General features: G+C 37.7%; 1 protein-coding gene across 2 annotated transcripts in view; it reads left to right on the top strand.

Moving 5' to 3' along the window:
* LOC136816316 (collagen alpha-1(IV) chain-like) overlaps positions 1-20966 on the top strand; it is a 61013-nt gene that overhangs the window by 31764 nt on the left and 8283 nt on the right. Inside the window, exons 2-35 of one of the 2 annotated variants that reach the window (XM_067072671.1) lie at positions 585-1154; positions 1331-1480; positions 1615-2175; positions 2321-2479; positions 2682-3007; positions 3301-3544; positions 3695-3750; positions 3979-4077; positions 4261-4395; positions 4548-4610; positions 4775-4906; positions 5186-5221; positions 5407-5442; positions 5684-5785; positions 5961-6107; positions 6341-6403; positions 6807-6905; positions 7186-7441; positions 7758-7934; positions 8168-8478; positions 8643-8849; positions 9176-9371; positions 9556-9744; positions 10303-10470; positions 10814-11178; positions 11414-11879; positions 12109-12255; positions 12487-12658; positions 12958-13123; positions 13675-13918; positions 14413-14619; positions 14965-15311; positions 15757-16000; positions 16182-16370. In XM_067072671.1, the coding sequence (XP_066928772.1) occupies positions 585-1154; positions 1331-1480; positions 1615-2175; positions 2321-2479; positions 2682-3007; positions 3301-3544; positions 3695-3750; positions 3979-4077; positions 4261-4395; positions 4548-4610; positions 4775-4906; positions 5186-5221; positions 5407-5442; positions 5684-5785; positions 5961-6107; positions 6341-6403; positions 6807-6905; positions 7186-7441; positions 7758-7934; positions 8168-8478; positions 8643-8849; positions 9176-9371; positions 9556-9744; positions 10303-10470; positions 10814-11178; positions 11414-11879; positions 12109-12255; positions 12487-12658; positions 12958-13123; positions 13675-13918; positions 14413-14619; positions 14965-15311; positions 15757-16000; positions 16182-16370 (7029 nt within the window). The remainder of the gene's footprint in view (positions 1-584; positions 1155-1330; positions 1481-1614; positions 2176-2320; positions 2480-2681; positions 3008-3300; positions 3545-3694; positions 3751-3978; positions 4078-4260; positions 4396-4547; positions 4611-4774; positions 4907-5185; positions 5222-5406; positions 5443-5683; positions 5786-5960; positions 6108-6340; positions 6404-6806; positions 6906-7185; positions 7442-7757; positions 7935-8167; positions 8479-8642; positions 8850-9175; positions 9372-9555; positions 9745-10302; positions 10471-10813; positions 11179-11413; positions 11880-12108; positions 12256-12486; positions 12659-12957; positions 13124-13674; positions 13919-14412; positions 14620-14964; positions 15312-15756; positions 16001-16181; positions 16371-20966) is intronic. The other variant, XM_067072735.1, reaches the window with a different exon arrangement.

Genomic DNA, 20966 nt, shown 5'->3' with positions numbered 1-20966 from the left:
AAAAAGGTCTATGTCTACCCTCTGTTTTAGAGGCGAGGTGTGGACCTTCAATTGTTATAGTTGTATCAAACCTTTCAAGTTTTTTTAGGGGAAGGTTTAGAAATATAGGATAGTAATCGAAACAATTGTTGATAAAAAAAGAGGAGCTAAATTGTGTTCTCTTAAGGAAACTAATTTCTGTGGGAACAAATTTTTGCGTTCAGAAAACAAAATTTAAAAAATCGCATTTTGTTGTGGGAATTAATTTTTGCGTTTTTTTTATCCTTTTTGGACAAATTTTTCACTGTTTTGCCAAAAAATTAGTTCTCTTATAAGGTAATTAGTCTCATGATACTTTTAGAGTAATAAGGTATTCTTAAAAAAAACAAATATTTTAGAAGTAATTTTGGGATACCTTTTAGCTCGATAAAAGTCATGTAGTTTTCTTGGAAGTTACAGTTATTCATGTGAAATGCAAAAGTTTTGGGGAACTGCTAATTCCTGAAAAGCTTTATGTCAGCTGATTAAGATCTTTTGAAGATTATCTCTTTTAAGTTAGGATTAAAAAAAATTTTTAAGACATATTTTTTTTTCTTTTTTTCTAGAAATATGTGATCAATACATAGATTTGGTCTTTGCCATTGATGCATCAGGAAGCGTCAAGGAAGAAGGATACCAGCAAATTAAACAATTTACAAAAGAAATCATCAAGAGTTTCCAAATTGGACCAAGCAAAACTCACGTTGGTGTTGTAACCTTTAGTGAATATGCTGAACTTCAAGTCAAACTTACAGATACATTTGACAAGCAAGATCTTCTTGACAGAGTTGATAACTTGGATTATCCAGGTTACAGAACTGCTCTTGACGATGCTCTGCGTGTTGTCAACAGTGCTATGTTTTCTCTCGATGGCGGAGCAAGACAAGGGGTTCCTCAAGTCTTGATTTTCCTGACTGATGGAAAATGCACTGTCTGTACTGATGACTTACAAACAGTAGTCACACCTTTGAAGGATGCAGGTGTAACCATCTATACGGTTGGCATCACAAACAATATCAATCGTACTGAATTGGAAATTATCTCGTCTGATCCAAGCCAGAAATATATGTTTGAAGTTGAAACTTTTAGCGATTTGAAAGGCATCATTCAAAAACTGAATCAGAAAACTTGCGTTGGTAAGTTTGTCAAAAGAGTTTTTAGTTGTGTAGCATCTATGTATAGTATTGTATCAGCACAGGAAAATCTTAAGGGAAACTTATCAGTTGCTCATTCTGAACAATTAAATTATAGCAAAACTTACAGCGAAACATAGATCTTGCTAAGTCAACTTTTTTTTTATTTCCTTTGACAGTGAAAAAAGGGAAATGTGCCAAACCACTCCCTCCATTTACATGCCCACAAAACCAAGAGGATGAATGTAATGGTGATGAAACTTGTGGAAAAGGACCCAAAAAGTGCTGCTTCAACGGCTGTATTCATAAATGTCAATTTCCTTTAGCAAGTATGTATTTCATGTTTCTTTTAAAGCTATTTTATTTTAATTTACTAATATCATCAATTTCCTTGCCAAAAAGGTTTTTTCCATTCTAGCAATATCAGCTTTTCAGATTAAACATTATGATCTTTTTTTCTTAGATTGCTTGTCATCCATTGATATTGCGTTTGCGTTGGATTCGTCAAGAAGTGTACGAGATGATACATTTGTTCAAATGAAGAAATTTGCAAATGATATTGTAGATTCCTTCCAAGTTTCTCAACAAGATGCTCGATTCGCGTCGCTTATTTTTGGATCAAACACAGAAGTTAATTTCAATTTTGTACGATATGATACTGCAAAGGAGGTCAAGCGGGCCATAGATGGTTTGGTGCATCAAAAATCAAGCACTGATATCCATTCTGCTTTGGAAAAAGTGAAATCTGATATTTTCAGTTTACAAGGGAAAGTTCGTACCAGAAGACCAATGGTGCTGATTGTTTTCTATGATGGGGATGTTCGATCTGGAACCAAAGATCTCGCAGAAGTTGTTGAACCACTGAAAGCTTATGGTGTCAAGGTTGTAGCAATTGGTGTTGGTCCTGAGGTTAACACTTACCAATTGAACAAGATTGCACAATCATCAAACACAGTGTTCCAAGCAAGAACATTTGATGTACTTTTACCAGAGCTTTACTCAATCGCCAAAGAATCTTGCACAGGTTTGCAGTTTATTTTTTAAAACAATTGTTTTGAAATGGAGGGATATATAAACAAGATATATAAACAAACAAAGACTTTATTACAAAATATCCTACCAGTTCCTTAGAAATGAAATCTTATCAAATAATTTTTGTTTATTCACAGAAAAACCAGGAGAATGTGTTGCAGAAGAAGATGCACCATCTGAAGAAGAATGTGCTGGCAGAACTGGTGATGATGAATGTGATAATGATTTCGATTGTTTTGGAAATTCCAAATGTTGCAAATCTGGATGCTTCAACAAATGTGTATTGCCCGTCGAAAGTATGTTGCGTTTCATTCTTTTGTTTTTCACTTTTGTTTTATTTATGTGAGAAATTTACTATGGAAATGATCTTTTTGTGACCAATTAAGCTGTACAATAAAGTCTTATTTAGTGAGTTGATTTTTATTACATTCAACTATATTTTACCCAAAATATTTTCCTTTCTTTGAAGTCCAATGTTCTCTTTTTAAATTATTTTAGAATGTAAACGAAAGGTTGATATCGCATTCGCAATTCATCAGAATTTGGAAGCCAACGATCATGATATGACAAAATATTTCTTACGATCAAGTATCGATCATTTTAACATCGGAAAAGATCAAAGTCATGCCGCTCTCTTAACATTTGGTTACGATAATAAAGTTGTATTTGACTTCAATACTGACCAAGACGCAGAACTCAATTTGAAGCCACAGATCAATGAACTACCTTTCATTCCCGGCAAAGGACGACTTGTCGATGTCTTAAAAATGGCTTGCGATAATATCTTCTGTGCCGCTGGTGGAACCAGAAATAATGTTCCAAAGGTAATAAGTCATTGAAATTATTTATTATAGAAAACTTAATAATAAGACTTGAAATTATCTGAAATGTCACAAGTGCTCTTATTCCGAAAGCTTCTGCTCCTTTGGTATAAAGAAATATATTTGATTTTTTGGCGTGTAAGGTCGGTTGTACTAGCCTAGAGAGGTTAAGTGGGGAAGAAAAAATGCCTGTTCGATGTACTTGGTGTTAATCAACAAAAGGTTTGTATCGAAACCCTTTTTGGATAGTATCTAGCGCTAAATTCATCAACTCAACGTTTTTTTGCTTTCATTAGATGCTGGTGATTGTCACTGCAGAGTTTGACGAATCTGATCCAAACGAACTCCAAGAGAGGATTAAGATTTTACGATCAAGAGGTGTTGACGTTGTTATCATTGGTGTGGGTGCTGTGGATCCTAAAATTCTACAACAAATCACAAGCGATAAGCCAGGCGTTGATAACCAAGTCTTACTTACCAAATATTTCAATGGCGTCTTACAATATGTTCAAGATATTGCTGACTTTGCATGTGGAGAAGGTAAATTAGTTTCTCAACGTCTAAAGTTTGCTGTTTTAAACGTATGAACAGTTTAATTATTTTTTTTTATGTCGCTTGATTTGAAGTTTATTATGAGGAAATAAGATCTAAATTGTTACGGAAATTAATTGTTTTTGCTTTGGTTTTTAGCTGGATCTATCCTTCCACCACCACCCGCTGGTGGTCTCACTGAAGGAGGAAATCAAGTGAGTTTTCCTTGACCATCTGAAGATCGTTTTTATACTATGTAGAGTATCAAAACACATGATATTTAATTTATTCATACATAAACACCTGAAAAGTTCCAGACCTCTTTCAAAAGTGGCAAAATATTTGTGTTTTTTTTGGGTGTGCCTTCCTATGAAATCATGGTTATGGAAAATATATATTGCCTTTGATTTGAACTTCGAATCACGTTGTTCTCTTTTCCCCAGGTCTGTGGAGCCGCCAAGATCAAGGGATGTTTGAAAGGACCAAAAGGATCTCGTGGCAGACCAGGAAACTATGGAGGACGTGGTGCTCCAGGACCAAGAGTAAGTTATTCACTAAATTCTTGCCCCAATTAACTTTCGGTTAATGTCTTTTCATAACCTATTGTAGAATAAAAAATTAATCAGAAAAAAATACATGTATTAACTTAACTATAAAACTTTTTCATAAAATTAAAATCATAGTCCTAGTTTACTTTTTTCACTTTTTTCTGTGTTGTATTTCAGGGTCCATTGGGATCTGCAGGTCTTGCTGGTAAACAAGGACCAAGAGGAGATCCAGGGCTGAATGGAATGGTTGGTGAACGTGGACCAAAAGGTCTCATTGGGTTACCAGGATTCCCCGGATTTGATGGAATTCCCGTAAGTGTGATTTGATAGAAATGCATTGTAGGTTAGATTTCCAGTAATAATATGTAATCTAGAATAGTAAGTCAATTTATTTATTTATTTATTTCGTTTCATTACTTCATTTCGTTTCAAATCAAATTGAGAATTTATATTTGATGTTTTAGGGTGTACCAGGAGTAGAAGGACGTCAAGGAGAAATGGGTGGATGTGGGTTGCCAGGACAACCTGTAAGTTATTGCTAATAAGGTTCCATTGAGAACTTTCTCTAGTAGTTTGATTTTAGTCTAATGTTAAGATATTCTGTTCACCGCGCTGAAGGTGTATTACTCTAAGAGTTAGATTGAATGGTAAAATAAAGATCATACAATGATGCTTTTTTTCAATCTTTCAGGGAGAAGCCGGCAAAGCTGGTCTTGGCGGGTTCACTGGTGTGAGTGGCCGTAAAGGTCCATCAGGTACCAAAGGCCGAAAAGGAGAGCCAGCACCAGACAATCCAGACCTAGAAATTCTACCTGGAGATGATGTGAGTGGACTTTGATTTGTTAAAGCATGTTTGTTTTTAAAATCCTGCTATTCATGATATGCACAATTTCAATGTCTTCTGACATTACATCACGGACCCGATAGCTGATTGGTTGTAAGTGTCACTTACAACCAATCAGCTGTTGGGTCCGTGGAAGACATTGCAATGGTGCATATTATGAATAGAAATTTGTTTGTGAATCCATTCTATGATTTTTTCCTAATTTACTTTAAATTTTTTTTCATCATTATGAATTGAGTTTTGAATGTTCGATTTCAGGGTGATCCAGGTGAAGGTGGCGACGGTGGATTCAAGGTAAGAACAAAAAGTTTTCCAACTGCATGACATATTTTGTTGATTGTAGGTATCAAAAGAAGGTCAAAAAGAGATTTTCTGTAAAGATAATCGTAAAATAAATGGAACAGATGATGCAAACTATTCGTTAACCTGATTGAAAAGAGCTCTAATCTGGATTTTCTATTGTCATCTTGCTTTTTTAGGGACAAAAAGGAGAAATTGGTATGCTCGGAATGATCGTAAGTGAATCTACTGTTTTCTTTTCTGATTGAGAGAATGAATGAATCAAGCCTGTTATATTGGTTATTTAATGTTTATCAATCTTTTGAATAAACTTTAGATAAAATTCTCAACACACTATAATATGTAACAAACAGCTGAGTTATTCTTATAGTATTCAGTGTTTTTAGAATTGACTTTCTTCGGATTGACCATCCATTGATATCTCATTCATCTCATTCTCTATTTTCATGTTTCCAGGGGGATGACGGAGTTGATGGTAGCGAAGGACCCAAAGGGTTCATGGGAGAAATGGGTGATGAAGGTGTGGTCACACTCGAAAAAGGTCCCAAGGGTTTCACGGTGAGTTAGTCCATAGATTAACATAAAGTAGTTTTCGTGCTCTCGCTTGGGAAAATTTCTGATTCGACCATATATCCAATCCAAAAAGTTTAAATGAGTACTTCCAGCTATATAAACAATGGGAAAGAAGATAGAAGGACAAACCAAATAAGAAAACTTGTTTTTTTCTCCATAGGGTGACCGTGGAGAAGCTGGCTCGCCCGGTGTTGCAGAGGCTACTTCCGGTGAATTGTTACAAGGACCGGAAGGAAGTAGTGGACCAAAAGGTGAACCCGGTATGAAAGGTCAAGTTGGTCAAAATTCTGACGTCAAAGGAATTCAGGTAAGTGAAGCATTGTATCTACTGGTTTCTAATGTAACCAAAATTTGTGGTTTTCACAAGTTGCATATACGAAGACATATATTGCTGATATGGACATCGTGATATATCCTGTCTTCCTTCAATTTAAGAAAATATGTCCAATTAAAAAAGCAACCTCGATCTCGTTGTGTTACTGGCTTTTCGGCAAATAAACGCGATAAAACGATTCTATGTAATGTTTTCTTTTGTTACAGGGGGAACGTGGTGAACAAGGATTTATTGGACAAACTGGAGTTGAAGGCGGCCCAGGACCTGCTGTAAGCTCTACGATATTCCTTATGTTTATTTCCTGTTTTCCATGATTGTTGAAACATTTCTTTAGAGAGCGATGGCTAAGTGGTCGAATGCGTCAGTCTCAGTAACCAGGGTTCGCAGTTCAAATCCCTGCTCCTTCCAATGTTCCGTTCAGTTCAAAGATGGCATAGATAGCCGAGCCGGCTGGCCGTGGACCCCATAAAACAATCAAAAGACTGTCTAAATGTCCTACATGACCGGGCTATCCACGTAAAATTCCGACTCTATCTATCTCATAATTCGTTAACTTGTGTTGGTACCAAAGTCCATTAATTCAAGAATTGAATATACAAACACAAAATTGATTCATTTCATCTGCTTTCTTTTATGTTTTCAAATTGACTTTGAGTGTCTTATTTTATACAGGGTGAGAAAGGACCATCCGGAGAACTTGGTTTTCAAGGAAAGAAAGGCCAACAAGGAGAAGCTGGTATGGATGGTCTCACTGGCGAGAAAGGTCAACAGGTAAGACTTGTGTGGTCTCTAAATCTAATGCTGTTGTTTCAGTTACGATGGTTAATACCCAGAATATTTATATTTTTTCTGTTCAGCGTCCAATCTAATCTTCCAATCAGTTTTGTTTTTGCTCTATGATCTTTTGCCCAAATTTCAAAAAATATGATCAAACTATTATAGAAAATCTTTTTATCAATTTGTCAAAGATTGTTACGAGGCATGCTGCATGTAGTACCTTCTCACATTTTAAAGTCTTAAAAGTAACATGTGTATCGTTGTCTTCTTCTAGGGAGAACCCGGTTTCGAGCAAGGAGCACCAGGACCAAAAGGAAAGCGTGGAAACCCGGCTGAACCAACATCAGATGCTTCACCTAAAGGCGCCAAGGGGCCACTGGGAGACGACGGAGATCCAGGGCCCAATGGAGCCATTGGTGCTGAAGGTGAAGAAGGACCAAAGGGTGAGCGAGGGATGTCAAAAATGGGAAACTCTGGTGATGATGGCGCTGTTGGGCCGAGAGGTCCTCAAGGAAAGAACGGCATGCAAGGTAAGTCATTCTTTTTGTAAATATTACAATATTAGTAACAGTATTTTCCCTTTTATCATTATATAGAATTATAGTAATATTCCGTAGTTTTCTTTTAGCCAGAAAAAGTGAGTAATCATATTACAGTACTGGCCCCCAAAATGCTGGTCAAAATTGAAATCTTCCTCAGAATTAGTGGTTTATGAAAAATTCAATCTTAATGTTTGTACGGCATTACATCTCAAAAACCTTTCCCAAATGGTTTTTCATGAAAAGCACCATTCTAGGTATATTTTCTGCCCGTACACCGTGTCTGTAAGCTGTTTTATATTTTCAGGCGAGGCCGGTATGGGAGGATTACGTGGACCAAAAGGAATCAAAGGAGACATCGGTGCAAAGGGAGACACAGGACGTAACGCGAAAGCCATCTCTGGTGATCCTGGTATGGATGGACCACCGGGACAAAAAGGTGTCTTTGGATCCCTTGGTAACCCTGGTGAAGTCGGCCCAAGAGGTAAGAACGAACTTTTGATTTGTTATATTTGGTAAAATAGTTTTTACCTTGTTGTCGAGGTCTCCATTCCTAATCATCTATAAAATGATCCCTTATTCATTCTAGGATAGAACATAGTTTATAATTGAATCTGTTTTATCTAAAAGCTCTGTTTTGTTGTTTTTATAACCTAATGTATTTCTTACTGTACATATGAAACATTTGGTATGCATTCTTAAATTTTTTTAATTTAGGTCCTACAATGCAACTTGAGCAGAACTGCATAGAGAATGTGTGCCCACAGAACCGCAAAGGAGATCCTGGACAACAAGGAGACACTGGACCCATTGGACCTGCTGGTGAGAAAGGTGTTAACGGATCTAAAGGATACCCTGGAGGTCCTTGTCCAACTTGCCCTAGTGGTGATGATGGAATCTCTGGAGACTTTGGAGAGCCAGGAAAAGTTGGAGAGAAAGGTGAACTAGGTTCTGCTGGTGATCCAGGACCAGCTGGTGTTAAAGGACAACGTGGTGAAAAAGGTCCTTCCGGATTCCGAGGAGAAGGAGTAAGTTACACTATCCATCTCGATTGCAATTTCCAAGTGTTTGTTACTCATTAATTTGAAGTCTGTAAATATGTTAGAAAACTTTTTTGATTAATCATAAATAGAAAATTGAATACTGGAAATAGTTGTTTCTTATCAATTTAATTTGCTTTTTTTAACTTTAGGGTATCAAAGGTCTTCAAGGAGACGCTGGAGATATTGGAGGAAAAGGCCCTGATGCACTTGGAGAATCTTTAGCTGAGGAAGGAGATAAAGGCCCTCCAGGATCTGATGGCATCAATGGAACCAGAGGAGCTGATGGACCCAAAGGTTTACCAGGAAAGAAAGGAGAACTCGGTGAACAAGGAAAACGTGGAGAAAATGGACTTAAGGTACTTTGACTCTTTTTGACACCCCACTTAAAATGATGAAGTCACAGAGAGTGGGTTTTTGATACAGTAGAGTCTCTTTAACTCGAACCTCTATAACTCGAATGTTTCCTTAACTCAAACAATAGCTTTCTTCCCTTCATTTAACATAATGCCTTATAAAACCTACTCTATAACACGGAATTTGTTTGGCTTGAACAAATTTGTGTTCCACGTGCGGGTTCGAGTTATAGCGACTCCTCTGTATAATTGTTTTCTTGCCAGAATTTTAATACTGTTCAACGACTTAAAAAAACTTAATAAATTTACATTCTTGTCCTCCATCCAAGGGTGAATCTGGACCAGCTGGTAACAAAGGGCAACCAGGTTTAGGAGGTTCGAAAGGAGAGAAGGGAGATCAAGGTGAAGATTCTAGAGGCCTGACAGGAGAAGGTGGTGAACTTGGTCCTGAGGGTCGACAAGGTGCTGTTGGTGAAGTTGGTCTCAAAGGAAGGAAAGGAGAAGCAGGCGAAGAGCCTACGGAAGGTAAACGTTTCTTCTTGTTTTTTTTATTCAGTAAACTCAACAGTAACTAAACCAAACCTTGTATTTTGCAGCATTTGCATAGAATTTATTGACAATGCTCTTGGACATAATTATTTTGGACGTAACTAAAGCTCGAAAATCTCTCAGCCGCAATCTTATGTTTATTTTTTTTGAACATTTGTAGAAGAGAAAGAAGCAATGAAGAACAAAATGGCCGGTGACGAAGGCGTCAGAGGCGCAGATGGTGAGCCAGGAGAACCTGGTAGAAATAGTACGACGCCAGGTGAACGTGGTCCCCGTGGACCCAAAGGTAAAATGGGAACCGTTGGACCTAAAGGATATGGTGGAATCAAAGGAGACAATGGATTCAACGGTTTGTGGATTTCATTTTAGTAAAGGTTTGGTCGTTTACAATTTTTTTCTTGAGAGCATATTATATTTGTAACTTTTAAAAGGGTTACTTAGTAGACTACACAATATATTGACGAACAATATTTGACAACATCGTTTTCGGACCGTAGTGTACGAAGTAAATAACAATATCCCCCTATATTGTTGGAAAATTGCGAGTCGAGCTGACAATATATTGCAGACACCTTTTCAATATATTGCCGCTCAATATATTGCCTGACAATATATTGTGTAGTGTATGTAGCCCTTTACGTCTTCTGAAATGTGCAATGGTCGGTCAGATTATAATTACATGTTGTTGATAGAGGTTAATCCGATTGCATCGACGAAATGTTGTAACAGATTTGAAAGTTTAAACATTTAAAACTACTTTCTCGACTCCGTTTGCTTTTCATCTTCACGTGATTTCTCCAACTTTTTACATTTCCATTGTCATAAGCGTGATCATGAAATAGTGACTTCCCTTAGAGGTTAAATATAATTGATACTTCTTTATACTTAACATTTTCTTCTTTTTCAGGACGATCTGGAGAAGACGGAGATCCGGGTCCAGCTGGATTTCCCGGAAAGAACGGACCACGTGGCCAATCTGGTGAACCTGGTAAAGCCGGCAAAGAAGGAATCGCACCAAAAGGACAGAAAGGAGAAACAGGAGGTCAAGGTCCTAATGGAGAAAGAGGCCCAGATGGTAAGTGTCTTGGAAGGCCTTTTATTTTGATTAATGTCTTTTTGCCTAATTTGACAAACAATTGAAATTTCAGTTTGAGATAATAATTACCGGAATCTTTGTCGAGATAATTAAACTTGGTGATTCCCTTGGTCGTTGCTGGTTACTTAGGTTATCTCAAAATATGAACAATTCAATCAGTTTTATGAAATATGTAATTGTAATCCTTCAAACTTTAAAAGTAAATCCACAAAGGTGTAAGATGTATATTGTTCGATAAGGCGCTGATTGTTTAAATTGTTTGATGAAGCACTGATTCGCCAATTTTTGAACTTACGATTATTATTGACTGGATCCATTTCAGCTCCACCGCCACCAGGCTGTTTCAATTTCGGTGATGCTGCAGATGTCGGTTTCATTATGGATTCCTCCAAGAGTGTCAACGAAGCTGATTTCAATCGTCAGAAAGAATTCATTGATCAAATCTTGCAACAATTCAATATCGGTCCAAAACAAACACAAGCCGCTGTGATCAAATATGGTCGAACCGCCTCAGTTGAAATCAATTTCGATGATTTTTACACCTACCCGAGTTTAAAGAACAAAATTGATAATATTGAGTATGACTCCGCTCGTGAATCCAGGCTAGATCTTGCTTTGAAATTAGCCCGTGATGACATGTTTACTAGGAGACGTGGTGCGAGAATCGATGACCCCAAAGTTGAACAGGTCTGTAAAATAAGTTGATTTATTTGTAGATTTACTAATTTCTAACCTTCTAAAGTGTTTCTTCACTTAAGACTAGCCTGAAGTTCGGGAGTCAAAAAGTTGCCTGTAATTTGTACTTTTGAAGCAATTATATTTGTCACAAGTTGGCATAGGGATAATTTTGATTGAAAGAAACTAAGCGAAATAGCTATTTCGATGGTTTTAACCCTTGTACATTTTCCTTCGCAATACACAGGCTTTGGTCATTCTTGGTGATGGCTTTATCAGTGGAGGCGGTGGTTCCAGAAGACAACTGATGGAAGATGCACGAGAATACGCCCAAGATTTGAAGAAAGAAGGAATCCTTGTCTTCACATTGGCCGTTGGTGTTGAAAAGAATATTTTCTTATTGAAAGAAATTGCAAGCAAAGACACTTATTACTTGGAAGTTCAAAGTTATACCGAGTTGATCCGACGTATTGGTTTGTTGAAAGACAACTTAGCTCAAGGATGCACTGTTGAAGGAGAACCCGGAAAAGATGGTGTTACTGGTGAACCGGGTAATACCGGAGAACCAGGCGAGCCGGGAAAGCCAGGAGAGGGTGAACCAGGACGCGATGGACTGAAAGGTTTAAAAGGATTCCCTGGAGAACCTGGTGATCAAGTTGCTGCTAAGGGTGAACCAGGAATGAAAGGAGTTAAAGGAATGAAAGGCCCTGATGGTAGGCTACTTTTCTTTCTTTTCTTTTCTTTTTATTAGAATTGAAATCGTTTCTTGGTGGTGGTTTTAAAAACTTGCACAGACGTTTGACATGATTAGTTCTCGCTTTAAATTTTGAACAGTTTTCATTCTATTTATTTGTTAGTTGTTAAGGCGTTTCTTCGTTCCTTAGATCGTGAAGTTTACAAGAGAGTGAGTTTACAATTAATTTATCTCATTCTAATCAACAGGTTTTGACGGCTTACAAGGTTCGCGAGGACTTGGTAACCAAGGGAGAAAAGGAGAAAAGGGAGATCGAGCTGACGATCTAAAAGGCTTTAAAGGAACCCGAGGAGAACAAGGACCACTCGGCCCCGTAGGTCCAGCTGGCCAAGATTGTAAGTAACACCCTTTTACAACGAATTTCTCTATGTCATATACATCTCTACCAGATGAAATTAAGATTTCATTAAAGAGGACTACCAGTCTAAAAGAATACCGAAGAAGTCTAGATAGATCTACTGGTGCAGAACCAAAACAACGAGCCATCTCATATGATATCAGTGGCATTTAATAGGTTAAGGTCTTCAAAGTGAACTAGCATTTAATACAATTTATTTTTCCCTTAGTTTGTGACAGTGTTTTGGCCACTGATATTCTCTTCATTCTGGACACATCCAGTGGTGTTGGTATTGACAACTTCAACAAAATGAAACAATTCTTGGATGAGATTGTCAACTCCTTTGATATTGATAACCAGTTGACCAGAGTCGGTGTCATCACTTTTGATGAAGAAGCAAGGTGAGAAATTCTTACCAACATATTTTTTATTGTATTGCATACAAGCGAGCAAACATTTACATCTTACCAGCAATGACCTTAATATACCCTAGACCAAGCTATATCCGCCATCTTTGATCGAAATTTAACGGTAGCACTACTCGATCTGAGTCAATTTGCAATTCAATGAAATTGTTTAAACTGTTCAAAAATGCTTTTTACCAAGAGTACTGAAGAAATGGCACAGAAATAATTTCAATTGTTGATAAATTCATAAGAGTTGACTAGCTTTGCATTGAACTCATCAAATTTTCTTCTAGATACGACATAAAATTGAATGCTTTCAACACACAACGCGACTTATTGGATGGAATCGAAGAGTTGGCCTACGCAAACGGAAAAGCGACGCGAATCGATAAAGCGTTATTACTGGCATCTTCTCAAGGTTTCGCCGAAGTGAATGGAGCCAGATCTGGCGTCAATAAGGTAATCATCATCAAAATGTATATCAAAGTATTTGCTTCATTCTAGTTTCTTTACCTTTTGGAAGGCCAACTGATTTTGAATCCCACAATTTTCTTTTAAATTAAAGTACATAAGAACATCAGAATTTAAAAAACTTCAGATGTGCTTAGCTTTTTTAGTTTTAAGCCCAAAAATGTTCTTAACATATTCATACCATTTTGTGAGTATTTTTGTGCAATTTCCTAAGAAATTGGGTGTTTTTAGAGTCCATAAATCCTTAAAATGTTCTAAAATTGCTTCAATAATTGGGATGAGCTGGAGTTTTTATAAGATACTTCACTAATTGGTCATTTGAAGTAATAGAGATGACGCGTTCTTTAGAAAAAGTAACAAAATTGTTTTACTACATGTTAACGACCAACCAAATCGAATAAGAGCTTGTAAAAACTCCAGCTTGTCCCAATATTTTGGCCATCAAAGCCTTATATCCATATATTTTGTTGTTATATATAACGTGTACTATTGAGTGGTTCATACATGATTTAACTCTTGATTTCAACATTACTTTGTAGGCTATGGTCATAATGACTGACGGACAATCTTCATACCATCCAGAAGAAACACCCATTTCCGAAGCCGTTCAGCCACTCATTGATGACCGGGTACTCCGTTATGCTATCGGTATTGGTCCAGAAATCTCCCCTGTTGAGCTTGCCAGTATTGCAGGAAAGAATGTGTTGTTAGCAACTGATTTCGATGCTTTGTTAGGAAAGATTGAAGATCAACTTGGATTGATTGGACGTGGTGGATGCAAAGGTGAGAATCCCTGGGTTATCTATGTGGGTTCAGCTTGTGTGCTACCTAGCTTTTTTTATTATTCATTTAAATTTCACTCAATTTAGGTTTCAATAACCATGGCTACATGTGCAACTTATATACCCTGATTTATTTGAAAGGATTTTGTTTTTTTCGACTTCTACTAGAATAAATTGGCTTTCCTAAAAGAACACACAAGGAAACAACATCATATAAGCAACTTTTTTAACAAAAATAAATAAAAAAACAACACCGAAACATTATAAGGCGTAAGATTCTCAATCTCCTTTGGGATCAGCTTATGTAGGGCGATCGCCCACACATCTTAACGAATCCAACACGGACGTTAAAGAGGCACTCGCACTTCCGGTCTCATTCTATTGTCTACAACATCACAACACCCCTCCCTATGTTCGATTTATTTTGAAAGTTATGTTGGATATGTTTGCAATATGTAAATACGAAAAAAATTCTAATACTTGTCTCTTTTTAAGGTGATCCTGGATTGCCAGGAAAATCAGGCGAGAAGGGAGATTCTGGATTCATTGGTACCATTGGAAGCTCCGGTGAAGATGGCGCCGAAGGGCCGGAAGGACCCAAAGGTTTGAAGGGAAACAAAGGAGAACAAGGCAGCACGTTTGGTGTTGGTGGGAAAGGTGATAAAGGATCGGTTGGCGATGAAGGACCTATTGGTTTACCAGGTATGTTAGTATCTAGAATTTGAAGTTTGGTACCAGGTATGTTTGGTTGAAGTTTGGTTGACTCTCTTCGATCTTCAAGGCACCAAAAATTTTCTTTGAATTAGAGAAATATTTGAATTACGGGGAGTAATTTACACCACTCTCCAGCTGAGGGGACCAAAGTTTTTGCTCGAATTAAATCATTATGGGTAGAGTTTTGAATTAGAGAGAAACTTGACTCTATTTTTTGAAGACTTAGGGTCTAAAAAATTGGTCTTTTGACAACATTTTGTTTTAAATCATCATGATTCTGTAAATGCTAATTAAAAACAATCAATCTTAACAAACAATTGTTCCATATCTCAGGTTGTACTGAAGAACAACGCCCAACGCCAACTGATCTTGGTTTCATGATCGATGCATCTGCCTCTCTATATGATTACGGATTCAAAAACGAATTGGACTTTGTCACTGATATTATCGATAAGGTCGGACCAATCTCCTCTGGTGGTCTCCGAGCTGGTGTCGTGGTATACAGCGATAAAGCAAACTCTCGAATCTACATGAATGATCATTTCAATACTGATGATTTCAAGTTTGCAGTCAAAGAATTGCCATATGATAACCGAGGACAAACTAGAATTGATCTTGGGTTCGAAGAATCAAAGAATCTGTTTAAAGTTGAAAATGGTGCACGGCCAAGCTCCAAGAAAGTAAGTCTGATAAACTTTTTTCATAAAGGAGAGGGATGAGGATTATCGTTTTTCTATCAAGAGTGAGACGTCGGAGATCTTTTTGAATTATTGATATCTTCTGTTCGGGGCTACTTAGACTACACAATATATTGACGAACAATATTTGACAATATCGTTTTCGGACCGTAATGTACGAAGTAAATAGCAAGTGCTCTATTACAAAAAGGAATTTACTTTCTGTAAACAATCCCTCTATATTGTTGGAAAGTTGCAAATCAAGCTGACAATAAATTGCAGACACCTTTTCAATATATTGTCTGACAATAGTTAGTGTATGTAGCCCTTTCAAGGTTGTCTCGTTGATTTCATGAAAATATAGAACGAGGCTGTTGCTTGGAATAAGGAGCGGGATTAAAACAACTCGATTTTTGAATGTTTCTCAATGACTCCCTTCTTTCGACAGGTGCTCATTTTAATGACAGACGGACAACAAACATATGTTCCTGGCGTCAAAGAGCCTTCAGAAATTGCCAAAGAATTACATGTCGACGGTGTTGATGTTTACTCCATTGGTATCGGAGAAGAAATCGATCGAGTCGAATTAGAATCGTTTATTTCTAAGAAGGAATACATTTTCCTGGCATCTGATTTGAAACAACTTCTGAATGTTTTGGTTAAAGAAATTACACAAGCGTTGACTTGCGAAGGTGAGTGATGGTAACATTTAATTCAAAAGAACAATCCATTTAAAACATAAAACTGGAACATTCGATGAAGATAGATCACGACTTCTTTCACCACTTTTCTCTAATATTGTTCATTTTTATTTTTCCGACACTAAGGGCAATCTTCCAAACTCTTATCGATTTCCCAACATTTTCTTTATAGGCGGGCCAAGAGGACCCTCAGGACGTCCTGGAGGTGATGGGCCACCAGGTGACCAAGGTCCAGTTGGTTCTATTGGAAACACAGGGCGTAAAGGAGACCAAGGAGATCCTGGTTTTGGACCTAAAGGAGAACCTGGAGAAGCTGGAGGTGAAGGATTCCCTGGACGTGACGGTGAAAAGGGATTCAGAGGTATGCACAGACTTTTATTATTATTATTATCTCATTTCTTTCCTTATATAAATTCAAAAGTACAATAGAGATTTCCTGTTTATAAATCATAAAGAGTACATCTCGTACTAAATAGTAGCAACATAAATTACCCTGAGGTGTATTTGATCGAGAAAAAAATCGGAGCTTAGGTTTTTACACATCAGTTTAAAAACGTAAATTGGTAATTTGATTTGAAGAAGCTATGGTTACTTCCCTGATGCTAAAAAGCACACTGTGATTTGAAAAGCGAATTGGGAAAAATTCCGCTTCAGATCGTTAGATAGGTTTCGTTCCTAGATATAAATAAACTAATATATATAAATAAACTAAAAGATATAATAAACAGTATATATTAGATAATATTTTCTTATTCAGGACTATAATTTCAGGATTTTGGGACTAGATTTATGTTCGAAAAGACGCTGTAAAACACTGAAAAGATTCACAGAATATTCATTGGTGACTCGATAAGGATTCTGAACAAGCTTGATTGCGTCTCATGATTTATGATGTTTGTCTCATACGAATAAAATTAGTTTTAATAAATTCCTAATCAAATAATATAATTTTTTTTTTTTTTTTTTTTTTTTTTTTTAATATTTTCCTAGCCTATGAATCCTTCCTCAGGCAGGCTCTCAAACAAAAAGAAATTTTGCGTGATATGGGGTACTGTTAGATAAATTTCCCCCATTCACTTTATTTCTTCTTGTTATAACTTCAATTTCACATTTGTCTCGTGCTTGTGGAGAGAATCGGAAATTGAAATTATATCAAGAAGAAATGGAAAAAATCGCATCTCAAAGAGAGTTCTAAGTGAATCCTGTACGTGGATTCTCTCAAAAACTCTGTATTCATGTTGCAATATCAATCTATTGGGCTCACGCTTGTGGAGCTGTTCAGAGATTGAAGTTACATCATGAAGCTGTGATATTTCTGAGAAATTAAGAAACTTTATTTAGGAGTATTGAATGTGGATAAGATTCTAATAGTAGTATAAAATTAGACTAAGTGAGAAAAATTTCGCACTATATGCGCTGTCCCTAACAAGGCTATTTTTTGAGCTTCAAATTTATCAAATTTATGTACCTCAAGATTTAGTTTTTCAATATCCTTATCAAAGCATTTAAACATACAACCCATAGCACCAATAATGACTGGAGTGATATTAACTTTTGACAATCGCCAGAGAGTTTTTATTTCGGTGGAGAGGTCTGAGTATTTTCTTAGCTTCTCTAGGCGTTTTTGGGCAACACGGTAATCGATTGGGATGGCAACGTCAATTATGTTGGCGGTTTTATTGATTTTGTCTATAACAACGATGTCTGGTTTGTTGTATTGGATACGGTGGTCAGTTTGGATCGGAAAATTCCACAGTATCCTAACATGATCGTTCTGTTCGACAATTTTTGGTTGATGTTGGTACCAGGGAATCACTTTATCGAGGATACCGTACTCGTTCAGGAGAAGCATGTGGATGTACTTGCATACATTGTCGTGGCGTTCAAGATATTTGGTGGGTGCTAAGGATTCGCAGCTGTTTATGATATGGTGGATCGTTTCTTTTTCTTTTCGACAAACTCTACAAATGTCTGATTCTTCTGTGTGGAAGATGTGTTTTTTGATGTAATTTGTCGTTATCGCTTGTTCTTGTATTGCACATATGGCTGATTCGGTCGCACATTTAAGTGAAGCTGCAGTTAGCCAATGCATCGAGGCTTGTTTGTCTATGTGTGGTTCGTCAAGAAGCTTAGCGTACTGCCCGTGGAGATTTTTCGATTTTAGAGTTTCAACTTTCATATCAGTTCGTTTATTTTTAATTTTGTTTTTCCGTTGTTGTTTGTTGAGGGTAGACATTTGTTCAATTTCAAACTCGAGCTCCTGGCAATAGATTTGCGCCCTTTCATGTATCGATTTTGCGTTTCTAGAGGTCTGCCAATCAGAAACCAAGTTGAGGAGGGCTTCATTGGTTGATAGCAAATAGGTACTGAAGTTGATGATCGAGTTTTTGAAGTGTTCAGTTAAGTTTATCAGACCTCTACCACCCTCCTTTCTTGGGATGTATAATCTCGTTATGTCGCTTTGGCTGTGCATTGCGTGGAACGATTGCAGCATCTTGCGTGTCTCGCGGTCGATGATTTCAAGTTCGGTTATGGACCAATCCAGTATTGGAAAGCCGTATGACAGTGCCGGTACTGCCCACATGTTGATGGCGTTGATTAGATGTTTACTGGAAAGTTCACTTTTTAATATCATTTTAAGTCGGGAGAAATATTCCTTTTTCAATGACGATTTCGTTTCTTTATCAGTCGTAAAATGTTCTTTGAATCCCAGATATCGATATTGTTGGTTCGGTTGAAGAGATGTGAGGAGCTCGCCGTTATTGAGAGTGATGTCTTCTGATGGTTTGATCTTTCCTCTGATGATGGTGGTTTTGTTGCATTTATCGATCCCAAACTGCATGCATATGTCATCACTAAAGGTTTTGACGATAGCAATCATTTGACGCAGTTGTTGGTCGTTTGATGCATACAGCTTGAGGTCGTCCATGAATAACAGGTGGGATATGGTGTTGTTGGCGAATCGGTATCCGAGGTTCGATCGTTTTAACAACCATGACAATGGTAGCAGGGACATGATGAACAACATTCCGGACGGGCTGTCTCCCTGGAATATGCCTGTGTTGATTGAAAATTCGTTTGTCGTAGTCGTGCTTTCGTAAGATGGAAGTGTGATTGAAGTTTTCCATTCTTTCATGGTTGTTTCGATAAAACTGATGGTTGTCGAGTCGAATTTATGCATCTTCAGGACATTGATGATCCAATCATGCGGGACGGAGTCGTACGCTTTTCGATAATCGATCCACGCCGTAGATATATTACGCTTCTTGACTTTGGCGCTCTCCATAATCATCTTGTTGATTATCAGTTGGTCGATTGTGCCGAAGGTATTGCTTGCGTTGCCTTTCTGCTCTTCAGGTATCAAGTTGTTAGCCGTGATGTGGTGATTCATACGGGTTGTTATGATACTTGAGATGATTTTATACATGATGGGTAGACAGGTAATTGGTCGATAGTTAGATGGGTTCTGGGTTGGTGGTTTCTTTGATATTAAGGTGGTTCTCCCGGTGGTCAACCATTTAGGGCACGTTGTTGGGTCGACAATTGTGTTGTTGGAAAGCTCAGCAAACTTGGCATGAATATTTGGAAGGTTGCACCACCAGAAATTTTGGATTTTATCAATTCCTGGGCTTTTCCAATTGGCGAATTTGTTTGTTGCATACATGACTTCATCTAGCGTGATATCACTGTACTCGGACTGCGCGACATCGATAGACTCTTCATACTGTTGTAGCCAGACGGATTCTTTGTTGTAGCACTTCCGTGTTTCGTACATCGGTTTCCAGAACTGTTCGATACTTTCTTTCGATGGTGGGTCTTTGACTTCGGTCTTATTTCCTCGAAGCTCGTCGAACAATTTCGAAGGTTTCTCGATGAAATCGTTGTTCTGGCGGAATTGTGTTTGGCGTTTTTGGTATCGTGACAGTCTGTTGTTTAGAGCTAGCATGCGTTGCTTCAAAGTTTCTAATATTACTTCTCTTTCGTATTCGTCAGTGATGTTGTATTTTTGCCGCATGGCGTTGTTGTTCTTTTTCATTTTCGTAGAGGGATTTGGGTCTCGCATCTGTGATACTCGGCTTACGTCTCCTCGGATGTTGTCAATTCTCATTTTCATATTGAACACCCAGTTATCCCCCTTTCGTTGTTTTTTATTTGTTTTTCGGTAGATACAACATTTCTGCGCACTGATCTCATTTATAGCTGTGATCGCGGCCGCGTACGTCAGATTGTTGAGTTGATTGACGTCAGAAATGTCAGTTAGCACTGTAGCGTCTTCGAGAACTTTGTTTACTTTTCCCAAAGATTTTTCCAATGTTTTTAGGGTCTTTTTGTTAGGTTTTTTGAAATTATACCTTTCTTCAAAGGGTGTGACGATACTATACGCATAGTTTTCGAGTAGTCTTTCCTTTAGTTGTAGGAGTTCGTCTTCCTCTGGTTGATTTTCGTCCAGAATCTCGATATTTTCCGGTTCTTCTTCGGGTTGTCGAGGCGGTTCGTTTTCAGGTGGTTGTTCGTGTTCTGGACCGGTTTCTGCCTCTGGTTGTTCGGTTAGTTGGTTTCGCGGCTGGTTTCTTTCGTTGTCGATCTCATCTTGAATCTCATTTCGAATTTGTTGGATTTCCAGCTCGGTTAACCAGCTTCCTCGTGTATTTTCTCTGGTGTTGACCTTCTTTGTGATGACTTGTTTCCGGTCACAAATCTTTTGTTCTGTACACCGGATTTCGGGGTGAAGGGCTTCCCATCTACGGTGGAACTCCTTTCGGTAAGGAGCGTCAGGGTAGCGCAGAATTGTGTTGAAGAAGCAACGGATAACATCTGAGTTTAGGTTTTTCGTCCATTTCATCCGTACCTCTCTTTGATGGTTTTGCGTGTTGTTTTCTTCTGAAATAACAGCAGGCTCGTCATCTCGGTTGTTCTGCAGTTGCTGTAGGTGTTGTTGGTTGTTTCTTAGTTCATT

The sequence above is a fragment of the Clytia hemisphaerica genome, unplaced genomic scaffold, assembly GCF_902728285.1.
Source record: "Clytia hemisphaerica strain Z4C2 unplaced genomic scaffold, Clytia hemisphaerica genome assembly, whole genome shotgun sequence".
NCBI lineage: Eukaryota > Metazoa > Cnidaria > Hydrozoa > Leptothecata > Clytiidae > Clytia > Clytia hemisphaerica.
The sequence above is the reverse complement of the archived record's forward strand: the minus strand, read 5'-3'. Positions and strand labels throughout refer to the sequence as shown.